At 60.0% G+C, this 21,022-nt stretch overlaps 1 protein-coding gene across 4 annotated transcripts in view; it reads left to right on the top strand.

Moving 5' to 3' along the window:
* The window catches only part of KCNAB2 (potassium voltage-gated channel subfamily A regulatory beta subunit 2), an 84,672-nt gene extending 65,695 nt beyond the window's left edge, over positions 1–18,977 (top strand). For all 4 annotated transcript variants that reach the window (XM_025856319.2, XM_073903440.1, XM_025856318.2 and 1 more), the window contains 11 exons: positions 567–646; positions 3,358–3,402; positions 5,262–5,306; positions 5,954–5,997; positions 7,370–7,456; positions 11,209–11,294; positions 13,140–13,260; positions 13,490–13,584; positions 14,507–14,627; positions 15,019–15,107; positions 16,054–18,977. In XM_025856319.2, the coding sequence (XP_025712104.1) occupies positions 567–646; positions 3,358–3,402; positions 5,262–5,306; positions 5,954–5,997; positions 7,370–7,456; positions 11,209–11,294; positions 13,140–13,260; positions 13,490–13,584; positions 14,507–14,627; positions 15,019–15,107; positions 16,054–16,143 (903 nt within the window). In that variant the 3' untranslated portion in view covers positions 16,144–18,977. The remainder of the gene's footprint in view (positions 1–566; positions 647–3,357; positions 3,403–5,261; positions 5,307–5,953; positions 5,998–7,369; positions 7,457–11,208; positions 11,295–13,139; positions 13,261–13,489; positions 13,585–14,506; positions 14,628–15,018; positions 15,108–16,053) is intronic.
* The last annotated feature ends 2,045 nt before the right edge of the window (positions 18,978–21,022 follow it).

Below are 21,022 nucleotides of genomic sequence, written 5' to 3'. Positions count from 1 at the left end.
GAGGAGCAAAATCTGGTGGAAGGCGTGTGCCGATTGGGCACCATTCATCAGCCTCTGCCTGCCAGGCAGTGGAGAAGCGCCTGCCGAGGCCAGAGTGCTCGCCGAGGATGGCAGTTTCTCCATCTGCAAACAATAATCGTACCGTCCCCGTCCCCATGTGGCTGCTGGGAAGGAATCGGGGACATATAGCCGCAGAACGCCTTCTAGCCATAGTTTTAAGGAGGGACTCGTTCTGCCAGGACCTCTCCCACTCCTGTTGGGGGCTGTGCTCAACCCAGTACAGAGGCTAAGCTTTGTAATGACTCCCCAGTCGGGGTCCCTGCTCGCATCAGACTCACAGCCCAGAGGCCCTTCCTTCATTCACTTTGTCCTCTTTCCTCCCTGTGTGGGTCCACTCCGGAGGGCTGCCTCCACATCTGTCCCGTGGCAGGAAGGGACAAGGGGAGCCCTGGGGGTGCAGGGCCTGGACACGCAGGAGGCACCCCAGGCCACAAGAGGCCCTGGAGCCTCCCCCTGGCCTGGCAGGGCTGTGCTGCCCGCAAGCAGCTCTGGTTTTCTCATTTCAGATGGCGGAGCAGCTAATGACCTTGGCCTATGACAATGGCATCAACCTCTTCGATACTGCAGAAGTCTACGCGGCGGGCAAGTACGTGTCTTTTCTCCTGGGGACGATGTGGTGCAGGCCACGGCTTCCCTGGGAAGAACCAGAGCTGCAGCTGCTCCGGTCCTTGGTCCCAAGCGTCCACAAATGTGCCTCGCACTCTGCCTGCTTTTTTAAACTTTGAATGGCCTTAGAAGGTGTTGTTTTCACGGGGCCAAAATTGCAGGACACTTGGACACTGGCCACTTGCTAAACTCCCCCGTGTGTCCGAGCACCGAGATGACCCCAGTCCCTCCGGTGCCTCAGATGCCGTGCTGGGCAAGAGCCAGATCGGGCTGCGGTCCCAGGCTCTCCCACTTGTCTAACATTCTTACGTCTTAATGGTACCGTGAGGGCTGCAGGGAACGCAGGGCCTCTCGAGCTGCTGCGGAGAGCTGAGTCTGGCCAGCCGAGCGCTGTAGGAAGCACTTCCCATCTTGGCAGTGAACTTCCCTCCTCAATTATGTAAAAGCCCTCTTCAGCCAAGGCTGCTGGCTTCAATTTTAAAGACTAGCTGTAATCAAATCATCCACTCTCCTGCATCGGGTTTCCAAAAGTCAGCTTTTGTTTGTGAAGTCATCTGTTGGCTCTCTGTTCGTCCTCCCTCTGGTCCCTCCTGCCTGGGGCGAGCCAAGTTCCCATCAGCTGGCTTGGCTGCAGCCTGGCTGGCTGTGCACCGTGGTCTCGGGGCCGGCACCTGCCTCGAAGGCGCTGGGTTTTTACCTGCAGCTTGAGATGGGGCCCGGAGCACTGAGAATCAGGAAGCCAGCCGGGCCTTTTCTCAAGTCCCATCGCAGGGTCTGAGGACCTGACAGCTCTGGGGGACCTCCACCGGGAGCCCCAGATTTCCTCCAGCCCCTATCGGCAGCCCTCTGCCCCTCCTGATGCCATAGCCCCCTCCCAAGCCCTCCATACTGAGAGCCTCTTCCCATCAAAGTGAAATGCTTTCCAGACAGATGAACTAAAGCCAGAGGGTCAGAGGTAGAAAAGCCCAACGCACATGCCCAGCCCACGGGCATTGCCGGGCCTCAGCACCCCAGCCCATTCCCTGGCCCTGCTCCTGCCTCGGTTTTGCCGCCTATGAGAGCATGCAGGAGGCAGCTCCGTGCAGCCTCCTCTGGCCCCAGACGGCCCAGCCCGTGTGCACCAGCCCTGCATACTCCACACTCTGTGTGCCCATCTTCACTTCCCCCTGATTAGGGGTCCCCCTGAACTGGACCCCCCGGACTGGCGTATCAGTACTAGGCAGCCTCGCCAGCAGCCGAGGACTCAAGAGAGCAGCTTCCCGTGGGGCGTTGCTGCCCCTGGAGCCCGCGGCCCTCATCCGGCCCTCCACTCTTCCTTGGGCCCCTGCGGCTCTTTCTCAGTCCAGCCCGGAGCTAGACCTGCCTGCTCACCCCCAGCAATGCCTCGGTGCCAGCAGTCATCCACAGGGGAGGCTGGGCACTGTGTACCAAGGGACGGGCAGGGAGGAGCTCTGGGCAGGGGGCTGCGAGGCAGCTCCAGTGGCTGGCGGGCCAGGCACCGTGCCTCTTGCTCACCAGAGTGCCAAGGGCATATTCTGCTGAGCCCCCTGCTTCTTATGCTGATGCTAATCTGGGCACTTACAGAGAGCCGCGGGATTTCTGTGCCCCCCGCCCCCCAGCAGATGTCAGGCTTACCAAATTCAGGGCCAGAGGAATTCATAGCCACAAGCAACAGGCTGTGGTTAGCTGATGGTCTACAACGCCCCAGGACCACTGCTTGCTTTTCTCCCTCCTTTCCTGATCTTTTTGTCCCACAAATGAGGGACCAAGGAGTGAAAGGAAGAGGCCCAGGGCTGAGTGAATTTCTGTACCTCTTGACCATAAATGAAGAGCGTTCAGAATGTATGCCGAACAGCTTGCAAATTAGAGCCCATTATTTCTGAGTGGATGACTCAGGCACTTTTATAATTGGAATGTAGCACTGGGTATGGATCATTCTCCGTCTGTTGTTTTTGCTCAGAAACATTTTGCTACAAGCAGAAAGTTCTTAAAAGTTAATCCAGCACTGCAGTGCCAAGCAAGGCTGGAACAGCCCGCCCATGACCCCGGCTAGGCTGAGTTGAGTTTGGTGCAGGGCCAGAGTAATGCCAAAAAGAACAGAGAGCAGTCAGCATGGCATCTGTCTCTCTATTGTTCAAAAGCAAGAAACAAGAGAGACGCATGTACCCACACCCATGAATGCACGCGCAGGCACACACGCACACGCACACACCCATGCACGCACTCTGCTGGAAATTCAGCCCCTGGCCCTGAATACATGTTGATTGTCTCTGAAAAGAGAGGATGCACTTGATGAATAATTTACCTTTTAGAAAAAATTCTCTGGAAACTTTGCCCACGTAACATTGCCAAACATTTCCCCCGGTGAGTTTCCAGCAGGCCAGGGAAATGGGATGCTGCTGGCCTTGCCAAGCAGGACATCAGCTCCTCTCTTCTCTGTGAGAGCTGGAGTCACTTCTGCTGAGACAGGCGCCCAAAGGGGCACCACCCACGGCCACCTTCCTGGGAAATGACAGCCTCTTGCAAGCTCTCTCCTGCCTGAGCCAAGAGGAGCATCATTAACAGGCTGGCCCTCCAGCCTCGGTGGCATTTTCACAGAGGGGACCAAGTGACCCGTTGTCATGGGAGGGAGAGGTTTAATATTTCTGTCACGCTGTAATGAAATGCCCATGTCTCGGTCTTTTTTTGCAGGGCTGAAGTGGTATTAGGAAACATCATCAAGAAGAAGGGATGGAGGTAATTAGCCTGTTCTCGCTGGGTCAGTGTCCAGGGTGCACACAGGGGAAAGCCCGGGGCAGGCTGGAGGGAGGGAAGAGGGCACCGAGAGGGGCAACCACGCGTGCCGGGTCGCGGGCGTGCACTGGCTCGGGCCCCGCTGACATTCCTGCCTCTTTAGCAGGGGAGTGAGTGCTCAGGGCTGGCCAGTCCTTCAAAAGCCAGGAAGGCTCAGAACTTTTCTCACCAGGAAGGGGAGAATGTTCCAGAGTAGAGAGCAGCCCTGTGCTCCCTCCAGGGGGAGAGAGTATTCACACTCTGACCTCCACCTCTGGTCCAGCAGGGATTCAGAGGGCCGAGGTCCCGGGATGCACACTGACATGTGTTAGGCCAAAAAAGATCTAGACGTGAGGACTTCCCGGGCGGCCTGGGGAAAGCAGAGGGTGTAGCTGCTCAAGAGACGGACAGTCCTTCTTTGCGCTTGGAATCCAACCCTTTCTCACTGTCCCTGCCTGGAAAGGGACCACTGTCTGCGCTCCCTGGCAGGGCTGTTCTGGGGCTCAGGGGCCCGAGTCTGTAAGACACCTACGCAGCTCGAGGCTGGACATCACACTCATCCGGGGAGGGGCAGCCCTGTGACTGGTCACCACAGCCCCCCACCATGTCCCCCCACCCACCCCTAAGCTGCTCAGAAGCCTGAGGTCCCTTGTCAGACAGGGTTCCCACCTTCCTTGGGACAGACTGGGCTGGGCACTTACCCACACTTTGGGACCCCTTAGGGCCCACGTGTATTTTCAGGAACAATAAAAGCAGCTATAAGGCTGGGCCCACCCCCCACCCCTCAGCCCCTGGGCACAGATGAATGACACCCCTCTTTTTGCCCCCAACAAAGTTGTTTGTTTCTTCTCGGCTCTAATTCATCACAAAACAAATCCTCCTCACTCCATCATCAAAGGAAATTGCACATATTACTGAGTGCCCTGATTATATCTTAGGCGAATACACAGGCCACCACCCCCCCACCCCCCCCCCCCCCCCCACCCCGTCCCCAGCCTGGAGATGAAGCTCAAGGGGAAATACAGCTTCTGGGCTTTGAGAAGCTGTTTCCGGGGCAGCCCCCCAACCCCCACGGGAGGAAAGCACATTGGCACCTCCCCCCACTTTGGGAAGGGTCTCCGTCAGAGGTGGCCTGCAGGGGCCGCCCATCCCGCCAGGACCGGACAGGTGTCAGCACTTGGCTCTCGTCCATTCCTTTCCCTCCAGGCTCTCTATCACCCAAACCCCAACTCCCTCTCACCCAGGGTCCTGCCCCACCCAACTGTCCCTCCCTCAGTGCCCCCCCGCAAGGCTGTGCCACACACCACTTTCTGAAAGCCTATCTCTGGCCTGTAGGGGAAGAGCCAGACTGCTCGGCCGGCCCCCTCGCCTCCTTCCATCCTCAACAGAGCGTGGCAGCCCCTCCTCTTGACCTGCTGGGAGTGTGCTTCCTGCACCTGCTTCCTCCCAGACAGAACCCACTGGAGCCCGGCAGGGCGGGGGGTTGGGGGGGTTGCTTCCATTCCCTAGGCTGGGGCTGTCTGCTCCTTCCCCAGCGTGCCTCCTTCTCTGGGCTCCCCGACACTAGACTCCACCCTCTCCTGGCCCCCACTGCCAGACTGTGGGTTACACAGTGAGTTAGTTACATCCATGGCTGGTCTCCGGGCTCGATGGGGAGCCCAGGACCCTGGGCTTGCACCACCACAAACATCGAATGATCCAGAGGTATCCGTTTCACACCCCATGCTCCCAGATGAGAAGGGTGCTCAGGACCCTCTGTGAAAGCTGAAGACACCCCCCACCATGGCCACGGCCAGTAACACTCCTTCTCTTCTGTTCCGCAGACGGTCCAGCCTGGTCATCACCACCAAGATCTTCTGGGGAGGAAAGTAGGTGCAGCAGCAGGCGATGCTCCCGGCTGGGGCCAGGATTCAAGGGGCTCCTGGGGGCGTGTGTGCAGCCGTCTGCCCTGGCTGATGCCCATCCCTATTGACATCACCTTCCAGAAAAGCAGCTTTGGCTGAGTTGCCTTTTACTCAAACCTTGTTTGATTTTTATTTTTACTTTCCTGGGTTTGTTATTTTTTCTGATTACAAAGGTAACATCCTAAAAATTCTGGAAAACACAGAAATTTCACAAACTGTCTAAACCATTCCACCCTCCCTGGACACAGACCATCCCTGCCAGTTTCCAGGGGTCTGTCCCCACATTCTCTCTAGGGCTTGACAAAATCAGCTTCATAGGAATTCTAAATACGATTCATTCTTAATTTAAAAAAAAAAATCCAAGGGAAACAGAAAGACAAATTGAAACGCAGACCCCCCCCCCACAGCCACCCCCTCCTCCCCCAGGATGGGGAACAGCAGCCCTTCTCCCAGCCACACGAGCATATCCGTGTAGCCTGTGGTTTATCCAAGTGGAATCGGACTGCACGTGGCATGCGCTGACCTACTTTTTTTTTTGCCTAACATTGCATCATAAACATTTTCCCCAAAACCGCTTGCAACATCACACACGCTATTGTCCTGTTTTTCAGAGCGGAGACGGAGAGGGGCCTTTCCAGGAAGCACATCATAGAAGGTGAGGGGGGAGCTCTGGCCCCGCACGGCCCCCCACACCCACGGCATCCTCATGCAGATGCATGAGTGAAGAAAGCCAAGTGCCCCCGCCCCACCACTGATGCACCCCGTGCTCTGGTCCGACCCTCCCCTTCCACCCAGGCTCCAGGGCATGAGAGCAGGGCCCCAGGTGCCCTCAGATGGGCAGCGTTGTCTCAGGGAAGACAAGACGGGCCTGGGTTGCAACTGGGGCCGGGCCCTGTGCTGACTGGGGATCCTGAGCAAGGGACCTCACTTCCCCAAGCCCCTGTGGCAACATCTGTAAAATGAGTGTGGGAAGAGTACCCACCTCTGGGGCTGTGGGGAATCAGGAAGAACCCAGGAGGTGTTGCGTGTCAGACAGAGCCGGGCACTCCGCACACAGGAGTGGAGAGAGAGGGAGAGAGGGAGAGAGGGAGAGAGGGTCTGGCTTATCCTATGATTGTATTGTCTTCATGCTTTTTCCATCTGTGCTCATTTTCATCAAGGTAATACACTCACTCCTTTAAAAATCAAATGATTAGGGGCGCCTGGATGGCTCAGTCGGTGAAGCATCTGCCTTCGGCTCAGGTCATGATCCCAGAGTCCTGGGGTTGAGTCCCACAGCATCGGGCTCCCTGCTCAGCGGGGAGTCTTCTCCCTCTGACCTTCCTCCGCTTGTGCTCTCTCTATCAAAATAAATATAGAAATAAACTCTTTAAAAAAAAATAAATGATTAGGAGGCTTTGCTGCCCACCCCCAGCACCAGCACTTGACTCTGCAGCTCTGTTCTAAGTGCTCATTGGTGATTTGTGCCTTTGGTGCAGGGACATAGATGCAGTTCCCCCTCCGTGTGGGACCACCTAGCTCTCCCTGTCCCCACGTGGGCCACCAGGGGGCCTAGGAAGTCACCCCTTCATTCAGTCACGGAGCATTTGGCCTCCCACCACCACCCGCTTTGGGGTGTGGGCCCCCTTCAGTCCTGGCTTTTCTTTTTTTTTTTTTTTTAAAGATTTTATTTATTTGACAGAGAGAGACACAGCGAGGGAGGGAACACAAGCAGGGGGAGTGGGGGAGGGAGAAGCAGGCTCCCCACCGAGCAGGGAGCCCGATGCGGGATCGATCCCAGGACCCCGAGATCATGACCTGAGCCGAAGGCAGACGCTAACGACCGAGCGACCCGGGCGCCCCTAGTCCTGGCTTTTCTTCATCTCAGGCGGGGCACGTGCCCACATTTATCTCCACACAGTCCGACAGCTCCTGGGGCCATGGGCCTCGCTTCTCTCTTCTCTTGCTCCTTGAGCCTCCAGTGCCTGGGTGAGGGCCCGGGAATGTCTGTGCCGAGGGTGACGGTCCCCTCTGACTCCTCCCCCCAGGTCTGAAGGCCTCCCTGGAGCGGCTGCAGTTGGAGTACGTGGACGTGGTGTTCGCCAACCGCCCAGACCCCAACACGCCCATGGAAGGTAGGTTCTCTCTGATGGCCGCTGCCCCCGGGGCCCCGCGGGGCACCCAGGCCGCTGGTCACAGGCGGCTGGGGGGGGCCGGTGGGGGTGAGCTCAGCCTGGGGGGGGTTCCTCACCGCCCACAGGTGCGCCCTGGTGCCTCCAGGCCGACACCCGCCCCGTCCTGGCTTTGGGTCTGTGCCTACTCCCCTCCCGGTTCCACGGCCCCTCCTGGGTTTAGAACTGTGTGGAATGTTCTCTCCTCTTAGCTGTTAATATTTTGTAGCTAAATGAAGTCACGAGAGATGGCTCTTTGCAACTGCTGTGTTCTTTCCAATCACATTCCCGATCTGCGGGGAGGCTTCAGGGGTCTTTTGCTCTGGGGGATAAATTGTTACTTAGAGGAGAAAAAAAAAATGTGCAGTGCTTTGGGAAACAGTTTTGGTTTCTTTGGCGCTTATTTATTCTTCCCACTCCCGCGATCTCCGCCCCTCCAACACCCCCCACCCCCCAACTTCCTGCTTCAGACTCTCATTTGTGCTTTGCTGCTTCAGGGATTTGGAAAATTAAGTTGGGTTCAAGTTATTTTTTCTTCATTTGTTTATCTATCTATCTATCTATATATATACCGTGCACACGTGCGTGTATATATATGTGTATGTGGTGTGTGTGGTTGGTTTGGGGTGTTTTTGTTTTTGTTTTTGTTTTTTAACAAAACAAGTTCCCTGTGAAGGAGATTTGTGCTTTCTTCCCCTGCCCTCTGTCATACCGCGCCTCTCCGTGTTCCCACAGCTATAAACTCTGGTCTCTTTAAATCTTTCTTTATCACCAGGGGACCCATTTAGTTCCTCCAAGTCAAGGACATTCATCATAGAAGGTACACAGTACCCTTAGCCCGACTATTGACTCCTGTGTCCAAGCTGCATTTTATGAGACAGTGGTTTTATTTACACCACTCTCTTCCCCCCAAGACAAACTTCTCCATAAAATGCATAAGGAAAAATAAGCGCCCTATGAGAACATCTTGCAAGTGAGGGAAAAGCAAAGCGGTGTGGAGCCCCGGCCCCCGCCCCTGCCTGGCCCGCCTGTCATTTCATCCCTCCGGCCCCCCGCCTCCCCCCACCTCCCCGTGCATGACCCGCCCCTCCTCCTCCCCCCCCCCCCCCCCCCCCCCCCTCCCTCCCCCGCCGTCCTCCGGCGGGGGGGGGGGGGGGGGGGCGGCTGTCTGGCTGTCTGCCAGGGCTCCTCTTGATTTGGGGATGCTGTGATCAGCGCCTGAAACCTTGACCCTGGATGGTCTGGGAGAGGGTTGGGGAGACCAGGGGCCCCCAGGAGCGAACATCAGGGACCCCAGAACATGTGGCTTCCAACAAGTCTTAACTTCATAGGGCATGTTTGCGAAGCTCCAGCCTCAAGCAGAAGCAAAACCTACCAGTGGCAAGCTGCCCCATCAGGGCACGCTGGCTCCTCCGTGAGCATGGCGGCCGCAGTGGGGCTCACGCCCCCGGACGGGCTGGGCCACCTGCCACTCTCACCCCTTGCCATGCAGCCTGACCCCTCCATCAAAACGGAGTCATTTGCCTCCTTGAACAATACCTACGTGAGTTGGCAAAACTCTGAGATGTGGAGCAGCCTCTGGCCGTGCTTGGTCTCTGCCTGCCCCTAAGCTAAGGGCCTCCCCAGGGCCCCGCATCGAGGGCAGGCCACAGTCTCCCCGGGAGCCAGGCTGCATCCCACAGAGGATGGGCTCCTGCCCGCCAACTGGCACCGCCACCTGCCCCTTCCCATGTATTATTTCTAACGGGGCAGTAGATGCTGTGGGTCCTGGCAGCAGCTAGACGGATTTGGTCCTGCTTCTGTTCAACAGCATTAAATATTGAGGTGAAGGACAGCTGTCCCTCGTTGTCCCTGTTCCTGGGGCCACCAACATGGGCGTGGGCAGAAGCACAGAGCGCCGTGCTCCCGTGTGTGAGCTGCACCGCCCGCCGGCCGCTGCCCAGGGACCCCTTCTCACTCAGGCCGGCCTCCGGCTCTCACGGGCTCCTGCCCCACCGGCCCCCAGGGGACTCCCCTCTCTGCACGGAAGGGGCGGTGCAGTGCACCATGTCCTGCCCCTCATTTCCCCCGGTCCGGAGAGAGCCGGGCTCTGGGGATTGAGAGCCAGCCAGGCTGGTGGATGAGATGCTGCATGGTCACCAGGGGCCCCTCAAGGTGTCTGTAAAGAACGTGACAAGGACAGCGGGCCGGGAGCCTAAGCTCGGCCTTGGATGTGGGCAGATCTCTTCCTGGGGCCCTCAAGCCTTCCGACAGGGGCGGTCTCCTTCGCACTGAGTGGTGTCGGGGGGGTCCCTGGGGGTCGGGGGTCCGGGCTTCCCTGCCAGCCCTCCTCCTGAGGAGAGGCAGAGAGGAGCCCAGTCCCTGATCTTGGAAGGAAGGAGAGGGCAGGGTTGGCCTGCAGGCCTGGAAGCGGACCTGGGCGAACCCACTGACACCAGCACCCCAGAAGCCCCAGCTACTTTAGCTTTCTACTGAAAGAGGGGACCTCAGCCAAAGGGGCACTCAGGGACCCAGGATGGGTGGGAAGTGACACCCCAAAACAGAGATGCTGCTCTCTGCAGGAGAAAGTGCCCCAGGGCTGGTGCCATTCCAAGGGGGAGCTTTGTGAACAGAGCCCGCCTTCTCCTTCCTTCCTCCGGCACTCCCACCTCCTGCCGTCTTCAGGGACCCCAGCATCCCCCCCCATCTCGGCAGCAGATGAGGAGCAAGCCACCTGGGGAGAGATGGGACTTCCAGGGGTCAAGGTTGCTGCTTCGTTTCTAGACACTTGTTCTTCGTCCCTACTTCCCGCCCTGCCTTTGGCAGTGGGACTTGCAAGCACTGTATGGGATCAGTGAGGAATCTGATGAGTACCCCTTCCCCCCATCCCCCGCAAAGCTAAGAGACAGCTCGAACTTTTTCAATTGGAGGCCGTCTGTTTTAAAAACCACAACATCCCCGTGGACTGAAACCGCCTGGCGTGGGAGCGGTAGGAAGGCTGTAACCGGCAGATTTCTATTTCTCAAAACCTTTTTTGAGTCCTGGGAAGAATCTGTCGTGTCGCGGGGGTGAGGGTCCCTTGCCTGATACCGAGCTGGTTTGAGAACCTGGGGCGGATACAAACGGGGCTTTCCGTGTCTACTTCCGGCTCTGGGGGACTCCAGGGGAGCTCCACTCCGCAGCCCCCACCCTCGGGGAGCATCCAGGGCCCCGCCCTGGCCTTTGTCCTGACAGATGCCACTGTGACCTCGCCGTTCAATCTCAGATCCCAGTGCGAATCTGGAATCGCCCGAAAAGGCAGTCAACTGTGGTGACTTCCCGTTGCCTTTTGCCAATCTGATCCTTCCCCCAAACTAGAGAACCCGCACCCCCCCTCGACAGTCCAAAACCGCATTCTCTGAACTCACCTCTCCCTCATCTCTCCAATCTGCCGTAGAGATGCCACAGTCCATCTAGAACCCATTTTTCAAAGACCCTTTACAGATACTTGTAACTATTTGGGGAAATGGTTTTCAAGACCGGCTTCTTGGATTGTGGTTCACTTTTTTTCCTGTGGTCCCTGAGAGCCCCTGCCACACCCGACTTTGGAGCCAGGAAGTACACTGCTTGCAAGACACCTTTGCAGCTCACCCCCTCCTCCTGGCGCCCCACCTGTATTTGCAGAATGTCCTCAGGCTGGGCCCCACGCCCCCGGTCACCTCGCCCCCAACCTGCGCTTTCCCCTTCTCTCCCGACAGAGACCGTGCGCGCCATGACCCATGTCATTAACCAGGGGATGGCCATGTACTGGGGCACGTCGCGCTGGAGCTCCATGGAGATCATGGTACGGCGGTGACCTCTCCACGTGTGTGTGTCCGTGGGGCATGGGCTCCTAGCCCCATTCTGGGGATGAACATCCAGGACTCTGGCAGATCCAGTGCCACTGGTCCCAATGGCATGGGTAACTGGGTCCTACAGCGAAGAACAGTTGGGTGACGTGCGGCAGCTACCTCCGCAGGCAGGGCTCTTAACTTGAATCCCAGCACTGTGTGGCCCTGGACAGATGGCTTAACCTCTCTGAGCCGTGGTTTCCCCACCTGTAGAACAAGACCACTGGGATAACCTAGCACCCCCCGCCCCAGGAGGCTGTTCTGAGGACTGTCAGAGAGAACAGGTGTGAAGCTCTCAGTAGAAGAGCTGGGGCTCAGCTAGCGCTCGGCAGCAGTAACTGTTACAGCCACTTGCCCTGAGCTTTCGTGATGCTCCAGTTGCCATTAGATTTGAGGGCCCGTGTGGACTAACTCCCATTTAATCCTCACAAGACCAGCACCCTACAAGGTAAGCGTCGCTGTCATCCTGTTTTTCCGGCGTGGGTGTGGAGGCTCAGAGAGGTTAAGTAATACACCCAAGGACCCGTGCTGAGGTCAGTCTCCAGCTCTGCAGCTCTGGGCCTGGGCTGCCTCAGAATGTGAGCTGCTGTTGGGAGCTCGGCTGCCACCTCGTAATCCCTGATGGTTCCCCTCACCCACACTTCCAGGAAAGCATCCCCTCCCCTGTCCCTTCCCTCCAAGGAGCCATCAGAGACAGAGGGCTGCAGATGTTTCTTGATATTTCTCGGTATCCGAGAAGGGGCAGCAGGGTGGCTGACCCCCCTACCCTCAGAGGCAGGCAGCTGGGGGCCCAGGGGGTTAGAGAGCAGAGGTCAGGGTACAAGGTCTTCCCAGGACTGTCTCCAAAGGCTGACCTTTCACCCCTGCTTCCAGGCCCCCTCCCAGCCTCTGCCCTTCCCATGCCCTTCCTCCCAGAATTCCCCACATCCTGGTGTCCTTGGAAGGGGGTTTCTCCTCTGGTGAGTCCCAGATTTCTGCTTCATCAAAAATATTAAGCAGAATTTCCAAGTTCAGCCCAATTCTAGAAGGCTGTGATTTTAATCTGCCTTTGGAATTTGCAGCATTAATGAGCATTTGGCATTTTTCTGAAGCTGCCTAGAGCCAGCACGGGGCTCACCGAGGTGTCAGTGTCTTATCCCCATTTTACAGATGCAGTAGCTGAAAACCAAAGGGGAAAGGGCCTCTCAGGCTGGCCAGCAGGGCTTCCCCAGGAGTCTGTCTGGAGACATCAGCCCTGGCTCACACCCATCCGGTGGGAGTGGAGGAAGAGTCAAGGCCTTGAGCTCCAAGTCCCAGAAATGGGCTGATGCCGGCCACTCTCCCCTCTGCGTAGCATTTCCTGCCACTGCCACCATCATCCCAGGGCTGGGGCCCTGGAATCATGATCTTGATAAAAACAGTAACAGCATAGCAGGCAGGCACTGTCCTGAAGGCTGTGAACAACGTTGGCTCATTTGAGCCTCAGCGACAGATGGGGAAACTGAGGCAGAGAGGGGCAAGCTCCTTGTCTAAGGCCACCCGGCCAATAAGTGCCAGAACCCACTCTCACAACTGAGTTGTGCATTCCCCCCATGCCCTTCAGCTGCGGGGTTCCCCCTCTTTTCCCAGCAGAGGAGGTGAGGGGACAGGCTGTTTCCCAGGAAAGCCGTGAATCTCCCCCAGGGAAGGAGGGTGGGGAGAGAGCAGGTGAGCCAGCTGTTCCCTGGGGATGCCTTTGTGTCTCCTGCCCCGTGCTGCCCAGGCAGCCCCCAGACCCACTGACGGACAGGTACCATCCATGGCCCTATCTGCACCCCCAGGAGGCCTACTCCGTGGCCCGGCAGTTCAACCTGATCCCGCCCATCTGCGAGCAGGCCGAGTACCACATGTTCCAGCGCGAGAAGGTGGAGGTACAGCTGCCGGAGCTGTTCCACAAGATAGGTGCGCTCCCCCGCCGGGCCCCACCCTTCCCCCTCCCCCCTTCCGCCTTCCCCCTATTTCCCTCGCCCCGCCCGCCCCCTCCGCCCCCTCCTCCATCCCTGGTTCCGCCCCCGCCCCCCCTGCCCCTCTTTCCATCTCGCCCCGCCTCCTCTCTCCCTTGCTCCGCCCCCTCGCCCCCGCCCCGCCCCCGGAACCCTGGGCCTGACCTCGCCTGGTTTTCCATTCCCAGGAGTGGGTGCCATGACCTGGTCCCCTCTGGCCTGCGGCATCGTTTCCGGGAAGTACGACAGTGGCATCCCGCCCTACTCGAGAGCCTCCCTGAAGGTGAAGGAGCAAGCGGCCAGGCTGGGAGGAGGGGACGGGCAGGCGACAGGCATTTTGGCCTGACGGGGCTTTGGGTCCGCCGCCCGGGGCACGCTGGGCCACTGCGGGGGCGGATCGAGGGCAGGGGAACCTGGAGTCCCTGCTGACCAGATCCCACCTCTGGAAAGGCTGCCGTCTTCACGGGATGCGCCCCAGCTGAAAAAGCCCTTCCACTCCCTCGCCACCCCCCACCTCAGTTCAGTACCTTCACAGCCTGGGCTGGGTCCACCTGTGCTATTTGGGGTGGCCCCTGCTGCGGACAGATTCCCCCCTGCACATTCTGTGGCCCATCCCGAGACCTCTGGGCTGAGGGCTGTAGAGCTGCTTCACTCATCACTCAGGGGTGATCTCCTGGGACGAGTGCCCCCCAGCATAGACACATCTCTGCAGTGGGGATGCAGGAGGATCTCCAAAATGCAGGGGAGGAGGGGCAGGCAGAGAAAGGCCTACCCAGGTCAGGGCAGATCCAGCCCCGGAGCCCCCCTGCCTCGGGTTCGAGGGCAGGATGGCCTGTCCCACCCACTCCTGCCCAATCCACAGCAGAGTCAGGGAGTTCCCTGGAAGGCATTGCAATCCCAGGGGTGAAACCACAACTCCCCCAGAGCTTGGGAAAGGGGCCCTCAGGGCCAACAGCCAAAGCATTCCTTCCCGGGCTGCCCGCCTCCTCGTCCTGGCTCAGGGGCCCAGCCTCAGCGAACCCACAGGCTTTGGGCTTCACGTTCAACAGGCCCCGTCCTTCCAACTGCCCAGCTCTGTTCTACAGGAGACGCGGTTGGGCAGGGCGTGCGGATGCTGCCTTGGCACACATCGCAGCCATCTGCATACAGAGGTCCAGGTGACCTGCGCTCACCTGTGGGCTGTGCTCTTCATCCCCCACACCCAGGGCTACCAGTGGCTGAAAGACAAGATCCTGAGTGAGGAGGGCCGGCGCCAGCAGGCCAAGCTGAAGGAGCTACAGGCCATCGCCGAACGCCTGGGCTGCACCCTCCCCCAGCTAGCCATAGGTAACGGGACTTGGGGGGTAGGGTTGACCGTTGTCCCTGGGGCCGCTGCCTCCATTAGCCAGACATAGATAATGGGTCCTGACATCCGTGGGGAGAGAAGGGTGGGGGGCCACCTCTCCCCCCCCCCCGGAAGCCGTTGGGGGGGGGGGGGCCCCGTGCGCGGGGGGCCCCCCCCCCCCCCCCCCCCGGAAGCAGTTGGTACCAGGGCTCTCCCAGAGCCCTGTCCAGCCCCATCCCCCCGCCACCCAACATGCTGGACCCTCCTGGGTACCCTCACCCCCACGACCGAGAGGCTGGATCTCTGTGGCCCAGTTAGGGACAGGGCAGAACCAGGAAGGGCCCCTGCACTGGGTGTGGTGTGTGTCCCTCACCTCTGGTCTTCCTGCCCCAGCCTGGTGCCTGAGGAACGAGGGAGTCAGCTCCGTGCTCCTAGGTGCTTCCAGCGCAGACCAGCTAATGGAGAACATCGGAGCAATACAGGCAAGTTGGGGAGGGGGCTGCTGGATGTGTCCCCCCAGGCCCTTGGTCCGAACTCAGGGCCGCAGTCAGTCATTCATCCAGCCCATGTTTTTTGGGCACGTGCAATGTGCCAGGCACTGTTCTAAGTGTCTGGGCTACAGCAGAGATCCCCCAGAAGCCCTGCTCTGGAAGATCAGTGAGCACTGAATGCAAGACATGGGGAAGTTAGAATCTGAGGGTGGAAGGCCCTCGAGCAAGGGCAGGCTTAGGGTCAGGTTAGGTGGGCACACAAGGGAGGGCCGTGGGCCCAGGCTGAGGGGGCTCGTGGGGTAGGCTTGTTGAGAAAGTGACAAGTGAGCAAAGTCTCCGAAGGTGCGGAGTGGGACCTGCAGACACCTGGAGGACACCGGTCCAGGAGCAGAGGGGACACAGGTGGTACCAGTGGGCGTGGCCTGGAGCAGAGGGGGCGGGGCAGTGCCCGGGACACTAGGGACTTTGGTGGTGGTTGAGTGAGACAGGAGCCCCCGAGAGCTGAGGAGGGGCCCAATCCCCACCTACATTTTAAAAGGATCCCTTTCTCCCCGGCTGCTGAGCGGAGGAAAGGCTTTAGGGAACAGGAGGGGGTGCAGGGAGATCCGCGGGGAAGTGACAGCAGACCCCCTCAGAGAGGGTTGGATCCTGGGTGTTCAGGAAGGGGTGTCTGGCCCTGGACTCTGTATTTTGTGCCTTCTAGATGGTTCTAAAGCATTCTGGAGCTTGAGGCACAGAGATAAACCCCAGGCAGGCTTCCTCTCTGCCCCAGACCTTCTGGAACACAGAAGCAGCATAGCCAGCCGATGCTCCGGCTAGAAGCATGATGTGATGAGGCAGGACAGGCCAGCGGTGGCTGGAAGATTGTCACCCAGCCTCCTCCGAAGGCCAGGCCAGTCTTGGTGGCATTCTGATTAGCTCTTCTCCTCACACACAGGTCCTTCCGAAACTGTCATCTTCCATTATCCACGAGATTGATAGTATTTTGGGCAATAAACCCTACAGCAAAAAGGACTACAGATCCTAAGAAGCCCCCGGCCGCTTGCCCGGACACTTTCCGTTTCCCTCCTAGTCTCTCTTGTTCGCTCGCTTAAGCTGTTTTGAAGCCATGTCAGGGGTGTGGTTTGCATCAAAAAGAAAACATCACAGCGAGATGTCGTCGGGGAAAAGATCTCAAAAGTTGCTGCAAGACACCATTCGCTGCTTCGCGGGACCGAACTCAGATCCATGCCCGGGAGACCGCGTTGACGGGGCAGGATGTTGGAGCCGTCCCGCCTGAGCCCGCCTGAGCCCGCCTGCAGCCTCTGCTCGCCCTCCAGGAAGAAAGCACCACGGCTGCTCCTGGCCTCCGCCCTTCCCAGAGACGCCTCCAGTCCAGGCCAGGCTGAGACCCGGTTGGGTCCTGGGGGCAGCAGGGCTAGCCTCGCCTCTGCTGAGGACCCCCACCTGGTGTCAGGGGTGGGAAAGAGGAAACCAGGCCTGGCTCTTCCCGTGGCCCCCTCCGCTGGGGGTCTCCCTCACCCTCCTTCTTGCCAAGGGCTCCCAGCATTTTACGATGGGCCTGACTCCAGATTCATTCTGCACCCGCTTCAGCACCGCCACCTGCCCCCACGGGTCTCTCAGGGGCTTTCCGAGCGGTCCCTTGATCCCCACCCGCCCCCCCTTGCTGGCAGGGGCTGAGATCCAGGAGGATTCACTATCAGGTGGGGCCCACAGGAAGTTCGGGGGTCTAACTGAGCTCATAGCCCTGCCAACTTCCTCCCTGCACACAGTTGATGAGCCCCATGCCCAGAGCAGCCCTGAGCGCTGGGGAGGGGCCTGAGGAGCAGGCTCCAGCCTAGGTCCCTCCAGGCCCCCACCTGCCCTCCTGGCCAGGTGCTCTGTCCACCGCCCCTCTGTCCTGGCCGCACAAGGCCCTGAGGTCGCGCATACGTAGCTGGACTGTGGCTGCCCGCCACGTGCAGGGAGCACACCTCTGCTCTGCCTGGGCAGTGGCCTCGGGTCTGCAGCGAGACGACACTTAGGCCTTCCAGGGAGGGCGGGTCCCTGGGGGTTTCTGTGCTGCACGCCCAGGGGCTGGAGGGCCTGAACATCTAGCAGGAGCCCCCACAATCTAGGAAAAGCCCCCCAGGAGCCTCTCCCTGGAGCAGTGCCTTCTTCAAGGCCTCCGATCTGGTCGGGGTGAGGAACCCCATGTTAGGGTGCTAAGTCTGGGTGCCCAGAGCTGCTTCCCTGGGCAGACAGGCAGCACTACCACCCCCGGACCTCCACACACAGCCCGGGAAGAGGTCACGATGGCTGGGGTTAGTCATTCCCTGCCGTGCACCCCACTCCCCCCACCCCTCCTCCAGGCTGGAACAGACTGAGGCCAGGGAGTTGGGGAAGGACAGACAGAAGCGTCAACCCCAGGCTCGGAGGATAGAGGAGGGGAGGGGCCTGCAGCCAGGAGTCCCAGCCCCCACGGTCCTGAAGTTTCGGCCTCTGCTGGCTATGTGGGGGTTAGGGCCGGGAGCCCACGCTGCAGGACGGCTGTGTACCTCCAGCCCGGGCGGCCCCCACCCTGACACCCCCCACACCCTCACCCCCACCACAGCAGGCACAGCCGGGCCTGCTTTGCCCTTCAGACAAGCTGCTGGTGGAGAGGCTCCTCCCTGCCATTCTCAGAGGGCCTACTGGCCCGTCCTGGCTGGGCTGAGGCCTGAGAAAGCCACACATGCAAGGGGGGGAGGCAGGGAGGGGGGACAACTTCCATTCCTGACATTTGCGCTGACCCTGGAGTCTAGAACCCTCCCTCCTCCTCCCGGACCAGGTCCCTGGGGGTCATCTGCACAGTGTGGGTGTGGGGAGGGGGCGAGCCTGTCCCCGCAGGGCCCCCCCCACCTGTGGCCACTCCCACCACCGCATGGGATGGGCAGGGACCCAGTGCCCTGGGCCAGGCAGCCCTGGCAGTACCGAGGGAGCGGACTGCCCGCCCCTCACTGGGGAGAGGAGCTGGGCCCCCTTCACACTGCTGCCCCCCAGGCTGCCCACTGCCGGAGGATGGACCAGGGCTTGCGGTGGGGCCCGAGGGAGCAGCCGCTGCCCCCTCACCAGGAGCCACACCTGGGAAGGCCCCAGGTTCACCAGAAGGAGGGGAGGGCCCTCAGAGTGGAGCCGGGCCAAGGCCGAAACGCCCATTGTCAGGACCCAAGCAGCTTCCTGGCCCCCCAGGGCGCCGTCCACAGCCTGGTTCTGAGGTGTCCTCTCTTTCCCACAGCCACTGGCAGGGATGACAGGGCTCTGCTTCCTGGGGGAAGGCCCCGGACTCAGAAGGGGGCTGGTGTGGGGGAGGGGCTCAGGGGGGGCCCAAGGGCAGCCAGAGTCTGGAGACAGAAGGCCAGGCAGAGGCAGGCCCTGGAGTGGCCCAGGCCCCACCGGGAGAGACCGCTCCCTGGGAGCCCCAGCTGCCCGCCCACCAGCCTCTGGCCCTCCCCTTGAGGCAGAGTTTGCCCGAGGGGGCCCCTGGGGAGCACCCCACACAGGACGGAGGCCCAGGCTGAGGGCAGGGCTGGGCTCAGTCTCCCTTGCTGACACGCGGAGCCCCCCGCCACTTCTCATCCCAAACCCCGTGCGCATCCGAGGTCCCGAGGAACGACAGAGGGGCTTACTCCGTCTTCTGTCCTCTTCCCGTCGTCGTGTAAATAATGCGCTTTTCTCCTCTCCCCGTTTTTTTAACGACTGTGACTCCTCAGCTAAGTGCATTCCCTACCGTAGGCAGAGACGGCCTCACACCTCGTGCTCGCAGACGACACCCGGCCGAGGTACAGCCACCGTTATTTATGGAATGACAAATAAAACCCCAGCCTGTCGGGGGTCTGCGGCTTTCTGCTCCTCTCGTCTCCAGGGGCCGCGTGGGCAGTGGGGAGGCGGAGTTGGGGGGAGGCTGCCACCTGCAGGGGCCGGCAGACTGGGCCCCCTGAAATCCTGACCCTGGGGCAAAGGGTCCAGTTGGGAAAAAGGGCCCTGGCGGGGGCGGGGGACTGAGACTGGGGACTCTGAGGCCTGCCACCGCCCAAGCGATTCGGGGATAGGGTGTCCCCCCAGTACCCTGCACACACACGTTCTCTGTTGCCGGGAGCTACTGTGTTGAGTGCAGTGAGATCAGGGTCCAGGGAGGCCTCCAGGGTGCCACTGGGCGCTCAAGGTTTCTCTGATACCATGTTGTTTGCATTTAGGGGTGCAGGCAGGAGATACAGGCACCGCCCCCTCATGGGGCCCCCCCTTTCCCAGCAAGCCCCTCGGCCTCACGAGGCCATGTCTTCTCAGGTGGGAGGCAGCTTCGGATGACACCCCATCCCCCACAGGCTTCCCCCGTTTCTAGCTCCCACCCCCATATCTTAGATGAGTGAGGATCTAGAAAACACTTTGATTGAATCCTTTCCCAAAGGATTTATTAAAACACAGAAAACCAAGACACACACACAGAGTACAAAGTAAAGGGGATTGTGTCGGCTGCAGACCCTGTCCAGCCGCCCACGTGTCCTGCCAAGGACGGGACAGGTCGCCACTCCTGGGGGCTCAGCTTCTGGCTCCAGCCCCCTAGCTGGGACCCTCCCAACTCACCCCAAAAGCCCCCGGCCCCTTTGCTGGCCTGGGGCTATAACCAGGGCCAGGGGCCCGGGCCCCTTCGCTGGGCCAGATGCCAACCTGGGTGGGGGTCTGCCCCCTCACTCCCCCCCCCCCACGCTCCAACGCACAGGGGGCAGGACCCTTCCCTCACCTCCAGCACACAGGAGCTGAGGGGGGCTGGGGGCCCCCAGCTCCACGTCAGGGGTTCAGGACACACACACACACCCAACGGGCCCTTTCTGGGTTATCGCACCTAAAAAAATACTTTTGTTTAAAAAAAATCTGAAAACTAAAAAAAAACCCAAAACACAACGCCAATGACTTTGGGCTGATGCACCACGACCTGTAAACTTGCGGAAATAGAAAATGGGGCGGGAGCCAGCTTCCTCGCTGGAGACCACGGTGGCCGGGGGACAGCCGCAGGCGCGGCAGGGGGACCGGAGGCCGAGGCCAGGCCAAGACCTCACAGCCCCGCCTCCCAACCAAGCCCCGCCCCCTGCCCAGGCTCTGGAGGCACTGCTGTCCCTGAGCCCACCCTCTCCATGACCCTCCCGGGCCCTCAAGAGCCCTGGGCCCCGACACTTGGGAGCAAGAGCTACAGGGTCACGGGGGCAGGACTCGACCAGCCAGTCCGGGCTGGGGAGGCCCCAGAGGACGCCGGAAAGGGACCCCCCGGAGAGCAGGAGGGCAGGCACCTGCACCAGGTGTGGGTATCAGCAGGACCTTGGTTGTAACTTGCAGGAAGCCAAGGAGCTTCTGAAGGGGGCTTGCAGAGAGGGTCTCCTCACAGGGACTGCACTTGCGGGGCAGGTATGTGCGAGAGGGGGGCCCTCCGGACATGGTCAGTCCAGCCCACGCGCCTCTTGTCACCTGGGAGCCTAGCAGGCAATGCGTTCTGAAACTGAGGCCCAAAGGTGGTTCGACAGAAAGCCTACTCAGCACTGGTTTAAATAATAGGGTGGCTGGAAACAAAAATGCGGGCTGACGCTGTAGGATTCTGCTTGTACACAAAGCCCCTTGTTCTGTCAGCAGCAAAAACCAAACCCAGCTGGGAGATGCCAAAGCCCGTGGATGCCCCTCTCCCCCACCACCCCTTGTGGCAGGAGGTAACTGATAAACTAAGAAGAAAACAGTCTGAGATCCATTTTCCTCTCCCAAACCAGCCGACCAGAAACCCCCTCCCCAACTGCCCGAAGCCCCCCTCCCGGGCCTCCAGGTGCTGACTGTGCAGAGCTGAGCCCTTCCCAGACCTGGCCATTGCACACACCCAGCTCCAGCCGAGTAGAGGAGGGGGAGGC

This window comes from Callorhinus ursinus, unplaced genomic scaffold (genome assembly GCF_003265705.2).
Source record: "Callorhinus ursinus isolate GAN/ISIS: 27379988/994484 unplaced genomic scaffold, GSC_fseal_2.0 scaffold18, whole genome shotgun sequence".
Lineage (NCBI taxonomy): Eukaryota > Metazoa > Chordata > Mammalia > Carnivora > Otariidae > Callorhinus > Callorhinus ursinus.
Note: the sequence above shows the minus strand (reverse complement) of the source record. Positions and strands in the feature narration are given on the sequence as shown.